The sequence below is a fragment of the Cynoglossus semilaevis genome, unplaced genomic scaffold (genome assembly GCF_000523025.1).
Source record: "Cynoglossus semilaevis isolate Cse_v1.0 unplaced genomic scaffold, Cse_v1.0 scaffold1699, whole genome shotgun sequence".
Taxonomy (NCBI): domain Eukaryota; kingdom Metazoa; phylum Chordata; class Actinopteri; order Pleuronectiformes; family Cynoglossidae; genus Cynoglossus; species Cynoglossus semilaevis.
In genome coordinates, this window is record NW_007585112.1 from 371,612 (window position 1) to 384,382 (window position 12,771).

At 39.6% G+C, this 12,771-nt stretch overlaps 1 protein-coding gene across 1 annotated transcript; it reads left to right on the plus strand.

Moving 5' to 3' along the window:
* Window positions 1–8: 8 nt before the first annotated feature.
* Window positions 9–5,799, plus strand: LOC103398493 (alpha-2Db adrenergic receptor-like). The gene is made up of 2 exons (XM_008337143.3): window positions 9–2,715; window positions 3,113–5,799. The coding sequence occupies exons 1-2, from the start codon at window positions 2,389–2,391 to the stop codon at window positions 4,250–4,252; spliced, it is 1,467 nt and encodes a 488-aa protein (XP_008335365.1). The 5' UTR covers window positions 9–2,388; the 3' UTR covers window positions 4,253–5,799.
* Window positions 5,800–12,771: the final 6,972 nt, after the last annotated feature.

Below are 12,771 nucleotides of genomic sequence, written 5' to 3' on the forward strand. Positions count from 1 at the left end.
TATTGGACTAACATTTTATTCGAGTGAAAGATTGAAAGGCAACAGTAACTGAATCACCAAATGTTTGATCACAAAGTTACTGAGCTGGGCTGCTGCACATGCTGAAGGGCACAGTTAAAGTCACACAACTAACTTAAACTGCAGCCTGAGTTCAGGTGGGATTGCAGACCTCCTTCTGCATCAATGTCTGTGAATAGCAACTGTAAGCAAACCTTGCATCACCAAGAACAACACTGGCTCCAGTGTCGAAAACCTCACTGGCTGTTGCTCTCTGAATCAGTGGGAAGAGAACAGATTGAACTTGATCACTTCTGATACTTCAGCCATAATTGTCTGCTGTCTTGTTTGTACTTCTAATTCCGTAGTTGTCAGTCTCTCTGTCCGTGGTATAAAGGTTGAACACATGATCTGTTATTGGCCTGCAGCCTATGTCCTGTTCCTGAGCCTCTTCGTGTCGTCTGATTTCATTTGTATTGATGTGAGAAATTTCTCTCAGCCTGCTGCATTCTACCACTGACTAAGATTTTTCAGTTTGTGAGTGTTTTTGAGGAGGCAGGCTTGAACAGGATTGAACATTTGTTCATTTGTTGAACATTTGTTCAACCCTGCAGCAACAGTGCGTGTCATTACATGTGAGATGTGTTGTTCGGTATGGCCCCAGGCTGTGTCCTCATGGGATTACCCTCCAATTTTTAATCGATGCCATGCAGGGTTTCCTGATGCCTGTGACTGAGGAGCTTGCTGCCTCCTGAGGTTGACACGAATGCGGAGCCTGTGTCACAGCCAGGGCTGCCTTCAGATCCAGGGGCTACAGAAACACACTGCAGGATCTGCCTGTCTATCAGTGATTGATTACACGTCTCAACTTCTGTCTCTCTGATCTCAGGGTAAATAAAAAATGTACCATTTGAAAGTTAATGAGAACATAACGTCTTCTCTCACCACCACAGACACGTCCTCTGATATATATATATTGTTTTGGCTCCTCACTCTCTCCCTCTAATTTCTTTCATTATTATCTTGCATCATTTCTTTCATTTCCTTCCACAGACCCTCGTATTTTTCTTCATTCCTCCAAATTGGTTTAATATTTTCTTTTTATTTTCTTCAATGTCATTTTGCCTAATACTTATCCTTCTCTTTATGTTTTTCTCCTACTACTCAGAAGTATGTGTTATTTCATGTCCTCTTCCAGACATCTCCCCAAACACATGTCCTACAGCCCACATATGTTCTCAAATTTTAGTTTTGTCCTCTTCCCCAGTCTTTTGTTTTGTTTTGATTTTCTTGTCCTTGTATTCACAGTCATTCTTGTAAGGACTCTGCCTCAACCTTTGCCGCAACTAGACGCCTACAGGTGCCAAAAAGGCTTGTTGCTGATTTTTTTCCCTAGAGAATAGAGTTACAGTGGAGCTCAGTTAAAAAAAATGAAATGTCCTTTTCAAATGTAGTTCTCATTTTTTCCAGTTTCAACTGTTAAAAAATCAGCAGATGTAGAACTTTAATTGGAACAGAAATCTGGGACTTTGATGGAAATGATTTATAATGACAAACACAAAGTTACTCTCTCTCACAATTTCACTCTCTCTCCCCCTCTCTCTCTCCCCCTCTCTCATCCCTCCTCTAATCCACTCCGTTTCTGTCACTCTCCTTCTTTCCTGCCTATTTCCCCTCCTGTCATTCTTATATGAACTTCTCTCCACAGATTCTTTTTCATCATCAAACCCTCCTTTAATCTGTCTCCTCCTCCTCCTCCTTCTCCTTCTCCTCTTCCTCACTGCTCTTCAGCAGAGAAAACTCAGCAGCAGCATCCGTAGGAGCAGCATCCGTGTCGCTCAGCACATCGTGTTACACAAAAGTGAGGACATCTGGTTTTTTTCGTCTTGACTTGTTTCTTATTGTCTTATTTTTTTCATTTTTCTTTTTAAAATCATTTTCATTTTGGCTCACTTTTGAACAATTTTTGACTGTTATTTTTTTTTACCCCGGAATGCAACACCGTGAGGCTACACTGCAGTTCAAGTGCTAGAATTAGAGCATATAGTCCTGAGGATGTGTATTCTCTTTTCTTTTCGGCATCTTGTTGGAAATAAGTAGGTCAGTCCTGCAGTTGACACAGTGTCACCCTGTGGTCTGTGCTGGGCTCGTGAGGATAGTTAACAGGTATGGCTTTTTAAAAAGCATATCACCTCACAACTGGAAGATTGTTCACTGAGACCTTTGTACATTTTTCTCATTATTAACAGTTAACATTAATTCCTTTAAAGGTATTTAAGCTACAGTTTATTTATTTATTTATTTTGCTGTTTTCCAATTGGCTGAAAGGGTCTTTGTTGAGAGCACTAAAGTTTCAAACCCTGACAACATGAGGTCAGTGTTTTAGGCAGGATGGACTTATATAATGTTTCCACTCTGGTGTTGGCCTCTTTTCCACCAAACGCCTCCATGGACAATGTCAGTCAAACCATCTCCTCCTCCTCCTCCTCCTCTTCGAGATCTCCTCCTGTATCTCCTCACTCACAGGTGTTTTCAGTGTTGATCATCCTGGTGGTGACAGTCATCATTCTGGGGACGGTGGTGGGTAATGTGCTGGTGGTGGTGGCGGTGTTTACCAGCCGAGCTCTGAGAGCCCCTCAGAATCTCTTCCTGGTGTCTTTGGCTTCAGCAGACATTCTGGTGGCCACTCTGGTGATCCCCTTCTCCTTGGCTAATGAGGTGAGCAACACAAACACTCAGTATATCCAAATTAGACAAAAATAAGAAAATATTATATATAAACGTTAAACATCACTGTTGTTGTTCTGTCATCAGTAAATTGACATTTTCAACATTCATTTGTTGGAATATGAAAACTTTACACCTACAGACACAGACGTCTTGGATGTCTTCTGCAACATATTGGCAAAATCATTAGACATTAATTGTATCATATAAGTTCAAATGTTTAAATAAAATTGTGCAGTATTATCTAAGTGTCTGGTCGCTAGGCAACTGCATAGCAACAGAGTAAATCAAAGATTTACTACATGCAATGTTACACCTTTCTTCACCTTCACTACTGTACTTGTCCTCGCTGCTCTATCAATATACAATTGAGTTTTACTTTTCTCAGGTCATGGGCTACTGGTTCTTTGGCCAGATCTGGTGTTCTTTCTATCTGGCTCTGGATGTTCTTTTCTGCACTTCCTCCATCGTCCACCTCTGTGCCATCAGCCTAGACCGCTACTGGTCTGTGACTGAAGCTGTCAGTTACAACCGAAAACGTACGCCCAAAAGAATTAAAGTAATGATCAGCATTGTGTGGCTCATATCTATAGTTGTCTCATCTCCACCACTTCTCATGACTCACAAAGATGAGTCCTTGGAGACAGAAGATAAACACAATGCACAGAGGCAGAAGTGTCTCCTCAATAACCAGACGTGGTACATCCTTTCCTCCTGCCTGGTCTCCTTCTTTGCCCCTGGAGTCATCATGATACTAGTTTACTGTAAAATCTATCGTTTTGCCAAGCAGCGAGCATCCACTGTGTTTGTGGCCAAAAATGTGATGGAACGACAGCCGTCGCAGTCTGAGACCTGTTTCAATGGTTCCTCAAGGACTTTCCAAAAAAAGGGAGCTGAATGTTTTGAATGCCAGTTTGAACTGAGCAGCTCCCAGCCTGTAAACCGACGCAGCTCTTCGAACATAGAGAGCAGGAGTGGAGGTCACAGGGGAGGAGAGCTGGATGACATCGATATAGAGGAGAAGATCTGCAGAGCTGATATAAAAACACTGTCCTCGTCTCTTCGCTTCCCCAAGAGAGGCAGCAGGAACATGAACGCACAGGAGGGAAGGGATGCTGAGAGGAGAGCAACAAGCAGGTTAAAACCTCCTCCACCTTCTTCTTGTACCTCCATGTCATGGGCGTCATCTGAACATTTCTCCAGTCACTGCTTCCTCCCCTCTCCTGTGCCCGTCCGCAGCAGACAAATGTCTCTGCCCATGCACAAAGTAGCTCAAATGAGGGAGAAGCGCTTCACCTTTGTTCTGGCAGTGGTGATGGGTGTTTTTGTCCTCTGCTGGTTCCCGTTTTTTTTCACCTACAGTCTCCATGCTGTCTGCAGAGAGAACTGCACCATCCCTGACACTCTCTTCAACCTGTTTTTCTGGATCGGATACTGCAACAGCTGCCTGAACCCCATCATATACACTGTTTTCAATCGAGACTTCAGAAGAGCCTTCAAGAAGATTTTGTTTCACACCCAGAAATGACCGTGATGAGGACGATCTAAGCCTGTTTACACTGTGCTGTCATAAACATACATCAAAAGGCTTTTCAGAGAGCTGGAGTATTGATTTATTATTAAACTGATCCAGTGCAGGACCTGCCTCATTTAAATCACTGCGGCTCATTGCATTCTTGTGAAGCAGTAGTCTTAGGTTGAAGACAGTGACCAGAGGGCAGTAATCTCCTCCAGCACAAAACAGAGTTCTAAAAAAACTCTTCAAAGATCAAACTCAAGCAAAAACAAAGGGTTTCATCGGCTTTGAAGTGACAGTAAGATCAGAATTGAAGAACATTAACTTTTATAAGCAGGAATATTTTATGCAAAAATATTACTGTGGATGGTGAACAGCTCAGAGGGAAAGGCACTGAAGTATATTTGCAGGTACAGTTACAGATGAGCTCATCTGGTGTAAACAGAGTCAACGTCTAAAAATGAATAAATGTATTCAACCACAGACAAACACTACTGTGGATAATTATCCTCTCAAGCAGAGGATAAAATCCCTGTGGGCTGTACTCTACTCAAACTCATCCCTGGAAAAACAACAGAACAAACTTTCAGTGAGTGCTGAACTCTGACCTTACACTTCTACCTGATGGAGCGCAAAGAATAGATCATTATTTATTTCCTTTTCTGGCAGACCATAATTAGTTCTCTTAGAGACAGTGAACTGGTGTTTTTAAATTTAGAAATAGACTCAAATTTTCAATCATGGTGCTTTTATGGCGTAAAACAAAGGATGGGGAGTGTAAAGTAAAGTAATCATGCTCCGAGGAAAGTGTTGCTTCTCTGTGGAGCGCCACAGTGTGGTCTCTATATGTATCAAACCTGCATTCTTACATGATTAAATATTTTATTCTGAGATTAAATGTATACAAGTTTTGATTTGACTTTCATTTTTGATCAACAAATCAAAGACAAAATTCAGCTGAGCTCAGTAGCTGTGCCGCCCTGTGAGGTTGTTCTCTGCAGACTTCATTTATTTTTAGTTTTTAACTACCATGTTTTTCAGTCGTATGTGGGGGTTGATGCCTTTTTCCACTCTTTTTTGCAGGGTCTTCTGCTCCCGAGAGGTTTAGCTCTAAAACATAAAAAACAATTGAGATGTATTTGCACTGAAAATGCTGTGCTCTTTAGTCATGATGTTAGGAAACATATTCCCAGTACATTCTACACCCTGTCCAATCTGCTTATTTAAAAAAAGTCTTGAAAATGTGCTTCAGTCTCAGTACACTGAGGGGTATGTGGGAAGTGTTCCACCATATCCTTGTTTTCCAGAATGTAGTTTTCCTCTCAAATGACTCCAATTTGCACAAGTGATTAAACTGAAAACCCAACCAACCAACTTACAATAACTATTTCATAGATGGTGAACATTTTCACAAAGAAATTAAGTCTGTGATTTATTTATACTTATTTGTTAAGAAAATACAAGTGAAAATATAGAACAGATGTAAATATGAAGAAATAAATAACCAAATATGTTGGAACTTATGTGAGTTGTTAAATTGTTATAAAAACTGAGCTACAAAAATGAATCTCGTCTTCTGACAGTCTCTTACAAAACATTTTGATATTTCAAAAATAATTATAGACAAACATAGTGATCTTTCTTTTCTTTCAGTTTCACTCTTTTCAAGTCTTGAAATAATTCACATCTTTTCTAAACCACTCATGTTTTACAGCCAATGCTAAATGGAATTATTCATCACCCCTTGACATGTCAGCTATACAAAAAATGATATGTAGCATTTGTAATGCATTTGTCAGTGTTATTTATATTGAATTTTGAAGTTGATGTTGACTGCAGTAAAAAGGGCACATTAGTATCCCTGCTTGTCATACAGGATCCAATCCCCTCAAACTTCCCTAGAGTGTTTTACACCTCGATGCAAGGTGTTCAACATGTCAGGCCACACCCTCTTTAGTCACATAAGCTAAAACACCTCGATTGCTGAATTCATATGCAATATTCAAGTTTTGCCCCTGTTTCTTCACCAATACTTTATCAGATTGCCAAGTTCAACCGATTGATCAATATTCTCATACTTCACATCTTAATAATGACTTCTTGTTTCAGCATATTAGTTTTTAAATGGACATATGGTCACACATCTCAAACATTCTTAGAATGTTGGTTGTGTGTTAAAATGTACAGTGTACAATAGGTAATTCTGTCAGGCACCACAGTTGCCACACCTGAGATTTAATGGGGTCCTCGGGTGACCAGAGTACGTCGCAATGAAGTGTAGAGCACGTTACGGAATCGAACTCTAATAGAATTACTTTCTGCATAATTCAAATATTGCTGTTTCGCTTACCAGTGGTCAGCAGAGGGAGTAAGAGAGTTAAAAATGAATAGACGGCGACAACGGTAAAAGTAAGTTGAAAGTCTTGAACTCTGTTGCATGATTTATTGACTGGCAGGTTATACTTGTGGATGTATTTCTACTTTTTATCACCTGTGACATTTAGACTGTATTTAATATAATTTACTAAAATAATAAATTATTTACTAATCAGTGAAATACTGTGCAGCTATTGAGACCAAGCCAATTCTACAATGGTCAAGTCTGTCCACTAGTAGTGGTTCTGGCCAGTGGATTGTACAGTGGATTTGTACAGTGGGCTGTTGTGAGCCACAAAGTTGAACAATCTACTGCAGCTGTTTCACAAAGCAGGGAAACACATTGGTTGATAATGTGAGTTCCAAAACAAACCTGAAATGTTGACGTTTCAAATAGAATCAAAACACTAATTTTATGTGTTTGTAACTACTGTTCCCTTTTAATTTTATGGTCAGTTACTTCAAAATTACCTTAATTGTTCTTATTTGGTTAATTTATTGTGCATCGTACATCTGTTAACGTATCATGAATCATCCAGCGTTGGTTTTTAAGACTCCAGAGAGAAGCTGAAACAGAACAGTATTCTGTCATCTTTACGTTCTGCAAGAAAGCCTTACCTAAACAAATATTTGGGTTCACAGTCAAACCCATTGTCAAATAGACGTCCCCAGCTAACTTAGATGGTGGGATGATGTGAAGAATCAGCTATGTATGTATGACTAATTTCAAAATACAGTAAGGTTTTGACATTTTAAACCCAATAGTGGATGTAGGGGCCCAAGGAATACATAGAAATAGAACATTTTCCCATTTTATAATGACAAAAGAAGGTTTCTGATTCTGGTCAGTAAATCTCCTCAGGTTTATCTTGGGGGTTTTAAGATGAGACAATAGCACTTACTCGTGTTGCATTTCAGATGTGACTGGTCAAAAGATCTTATTTTAAAAAAACCCAGACATATATGGTATATGAGATCTCTGATCAGCTGAAGACTCTCGTTCTTTTCAGGAACTTTGTTGCCCAAGATGAGATGAGATGTGATTTTGTAAGAAAGAAAGATCAGATAAAACAAGTTGCTTTTCAATCTGACATTATTATATATATTATTTATATATTTCAGAAGGTCATACATAGTCAACATCAGTAAAGCCATAGGTGCATGGCCTCAGCTCTTTCATATGAAGTGCACAAAAAGCAGTTCATCAATGAGAAAGACCAGACCATTTTCACAGAGGAACACTTTTCCTCAGTTTTCTTTCTGTGACTCCCCTGTATAGCCCAAGTAAGCTCCCCCACTATAACCCCAAACCATACAGATCCCCTAACAGTGGTCCTGTGCGTGATTTTCCCTCTCAGAAATTGTTGTTCTAGTGGAACTTTTAATGCACGGGGGCTCAGATTTCGGCTTCTCCAGAGCAGAGCACAGTGTTCCAGCCAGCCACAGTCTGCACACTAACCACTTCCTTTATCTGAGTAAAGGAGAAGAGGCAAAGGGAGCACAGAAGGACTTTAAGGAGGGAATGGAAGCAAATAATGCAGCTGATGAAGGTTGACAGAAAGGGGAAGTGTGGAAAGTGTTAGTGACAGTGATTGAGGTCGTGAGCTATCAGAGTTGCTTGGATCTAGTGGAAGCACACATTGACGATCCCTCGTGGGTGATTGTGCTTCTCCTTGTGTAGGTGACGCATAGTTCAAGCATGAGTAGACAGTTCCGCAGTTTATTCACTCACTGCAGAAAATGTAGTGCTCCAGTTCTTAAAGCTGCTCCCTAGCTATGTTTCCCTTCTCAGAGCCTCTCATTTGTTCTATTTTCTCACCTGCGATGCATTGGAGCAGATTTAAGTTTTTTGAGGCGAAAAAAAATCTGCCCACCCAAACTTGCCAGCAGAAACTCACGTTTCAACGTATTGTCTGTATAATGTATGCAGTGAGTTGTAAAAATGCACAATGATGAATACATTGTTGTCAACTATGATGCTCTAATTACAATAATGGCAACAAAGGGGGAAAAAGCTACTCTTTAAGGTTTAGTTTAGGACAAAGGACGCACTCAGAACAACCAGATTCAAATTTACATTATTTATTTGTGCCTTCTTTACTTTCTCAAACACATTCACCACACGCAAAGTCTGGACAAATGCACAGTCAATGACAGCAGCCAAACGACTTCACATGTGGTTGTAGTTAAAACAGACCTTTGCTGCGCTACAGACCTCATATAAAAGGGCAAAGAAATTCTCACAGCTTATCATCAAATACAGACATGCCAGACTAGACAGATAGCCTCTGTCCTTTATGCTTTGTCAAAGTCTGATGCCACTGTTCCTACATTATTCGTTTGTCTAGACATTAAAGAAAAAGAAAAAAAAACATCTGCCTCGCTCTTGTTCACTCAATTCCTCCTGACAGCAGACAGAGGCTATATATTTTGCTCTCATAAAAGTCACCAGGCAAGAGGAAAACTGAAGTGGGGAAAATACAGTCAGTGAGTCAGGTTTGCAGCTTCTGCTCATTGATGTGTAGCTTAGAATGCTACCATTAGCAATCATTTGGTTTCCATGTGTGGTCTACGGTACTTAAGTAGTCTTTAAAAAAATTCTCTGCCAAAGAATTACGTTGTTGGATTCTGCTTTCTGCCTTAAGTGCAGTGTGTGATCACTCTGGATAAGAAAGAGACAGGACTTTCAACCTTCATGACATTGTAGCGTTTATTTCCAGAACAGAAAGGTTACACTTTCATGATGTTACCGTCACAGTTATCACAAGCATTCCTCCTAATGGAAACTGTAAATGACTTCTATATGACACATGTTCATGTTGCTTTGTGCTTGTAATGATATATTGAGATGAAAGACAGGCTAATGACTTCTGCAGTTGTGGATTTGTAATAAAGATGACCTTGTAATAAGGACCTTAGCTACTTCACACTGACAGACCAAGTCAACTTATAACAATATTTCAGAAGTGTCTTTTTTTCTCGATTTACTGTTTGAGAAAAAAAAAGTTATTTTTTATTCTTCATGTGACCTATACTATTGTATAAGATGTTTTGGCAGAGTCCACTTTTTAGCTTGGTGGAAATTCTGTAGTTTTAGCTTTGCCTGTCTCAATTATTGATTAAATGTGTTTTGTCCTGAGTTGGTGATATTAATAACTGTTAATCTGTCCAGGCTGAGCCTCCCAGTCATTGTCAGTCAGAACTGAATTCATATTTGATGACTTAAACATTCAGGATAGCATGCATGTACTGTAGTATGAAGCACTTTAACCAGGTTCATTTGAATGGATTGGTTCCAATACAACAACAACAACAACAACAACAATAACAGACGGGAGGGTTGATGTTAAAGCTGCAGAGGTAGGTGTGGTCCACGTACTGTATACCATTAAGTCCATGACTCTTTGTTTGGTTAGTGTAGCTCCTGTCATTGTTAACAGAGCTTGCATGCTAGCATAAACTTTTCATTCCTGGGCTTTGCTCTATCAGGCGAGGGCTTATCGTAAAAGCAGTGGAATGCTAGTGAACCTTCTTAAAAAAATCTGCATCCCATGTCAGTGCACATCTGAAAGGTGGTCAGCTTTGAGAGATTCCTATACGGTCTGGATAAGCTTCATTTAAAAACCACTACTGTAGTGGTCAGGGATTTAAAACATCTCGTAACATCTTGGAACTACAAAAAAACTTTTTTTCAGATCTATAAGGTCGACAGTTTCCTGTTTTAGTTGTGTGTACATCTGACAAACAACTTGAGTTTAAACCTACTACAGTTGATTGCAGTGTGACTGAACGCCCTGATTGTGTTTGATTGAGCCACTAATCGGATTTGGAACACAAGCAAAGTGTGATTACTTTGAGTTGCCTTAAACCTGTGGCATATGTCTACCTCATGGAACAAGTTAGTGCTTTTGCCCTTTGCTTTGATTTAATATGACATAAAACAATGTCAGCTGCAATTTCAGCTTGACAGCGGTATTGAATAACACTGAGACTAAGGGTAATATCCATAACATATCACAGCTGTAACATCTGGGCAAACGTATGCTTCAGGTACATTTCAACGTGAATGTGTGTTCTTGGTGATTTAAAGGAAGCAGCTTCAAAACAATCTGTGACTCATAAATTGCTCTCAATAAAAGTGACAACTAATTATAATAATTATAATAAGGGTGTTTGTTTATTAAACCGGACAAAGATACATTTCTGTTTTTGATGATATGATTATTTACTGTGAACCTCCATCTGCCTGGTGAGTCTGTAGTTTTTGATTATGTGGCTGCTAACGGCTCATGCACGGTCACGTCTGTGTGGAAACAGCTGGCATTCAGAAACATGGATTTGACGCTGTGAGAAGGAATACAGCCACCCTAATGAGGTGTAAGGCATGTGTTTTTTCCTTGATCTGTTTCTCTGATCAGGCCCAGAAAAAAAGAGTGTAAATGACTAATGAAGGAAAGCTACATATATACTCCAAACATCTAAAGGCAAACGAGCAGAGCAGGCATCAAATTAAAAAAGCAGGAGCACTCCATGAACTGGAGAAAAATGTCAAAGTTTTGGGGTACTCAATGGACTGTGTGAACATAAACTGTGGGGTACGAAGGGCTTCCAGCTGTCAACATCTACAGGGGGCACATTCACCTGGGCTTGGCAGAAAACAGATACTCATGGTGCACATACCAGACTCTTGCTATTGCTTGGTTGTCTTACAGTAAATCACAGAACATCGGGGGTTGATGAAAGTGTATAAAAGTCCTTGTTTAGGGTTCTGAGCCAAATATCTCATTCCAGGATTCCAGCTGTTTGGCAAAGTAAAAATGGGGGAACGGCCAGCAGCAGCAGCAGCAGTTGTTGTCACAGTAGCTGTCATTTTCTTGTGTAACCTTTCCGATAAAATAGTGTGTGTGTGTGAGTGTGTGTTATGAGTGTTTGTGATAAAAGATTGAATCATGCAATATAACCCATGTCAACACAGTGATAATTTTGAGAAGTGTTAGCAGTTAGCAGTATTAGTGTTACGTTGATAAATAGTTCTCATACAATACTTTAGGGTTCCAGATTGTTACAAGTGAAATTGGGTTTTAAATATAGTTCAGTTGTTATATGACTTACAAGCTTTAGTTAGATAATGTGTGGGGCAAAGGTGTTTAAGAACCACAGTATTAATGTGTAAACCTGTGGCCTAATGAGCAGTATTTATGACTTACTTTGGCTGTATTGATATGTACCTGGAACTTCCTCTAAGACGGCATTGTTGTTACAACACCTTTAAATACACTGTACTGCATAATCTACGGACGATGGTAAATGTTTATGATAGATTTTAATATTTTTTTCTGGTTTCAAATGTATTTGTGTCCTCATTAGCTCATGGAACACGCAGTGGAATGTAGTCTGGACTTGATTTAGTGTGTGCTTTGTGCACATGTAAAGTTTTAATAGTTAACACTTTGTAAATTCAGTTTGTATGGTCAGTCATGTGGTCACCAGAGACACCAATAACATCCCTGACTTATTACACATTTCACCATTACGCGTTCCAGAGACATACTTTTTATGTGACGAACAAGCCTGCCAGCATTACCATAGTAATTGTGGGGGCCCAGAAAAACCTGTGGTCACGAGGCCCGCTCCAAAAAGTTCGAGTTCATTGCTGCCCTATTAGGGCCTTCTGATGACCTCAGGGTATGCCCCTTGTTGGTGAGAGGCTTCCGATTGACATTGTTGGTCAGGCAACCGTCTAAAATTGCTCATCAAAATTGCCTACATGAAAATACATATTTAATAAAGCCTTTTTAATTGTTGTTAAATGATGGGAAAGCAGAAGAAAAAGTGAAAACTCTCAGTGCACTCGTTCACATTGGTTTTTATTACATTGACCATAAATACTATTTCTGTTCATAACTGTAGGAAAATTACATCTGAACTTCCATGAAGTAAAATTAACCTTACTTCATACGTTCAGCTCATACGTTTGTATGACGTTCCTACATTTAAGAATTACATTAAAATGTAGTGGGAACAGTTTATTGGGCCCCTGTGTTGCCAGTACATCCAACTTTGATGTTTGATTGTGGGAATTCTCAGGATAGATCTGAAGTTTTCATCATTTGACTGTGATCTGGTGCCAGATTTGTTGATGTTTGTTTCACTGA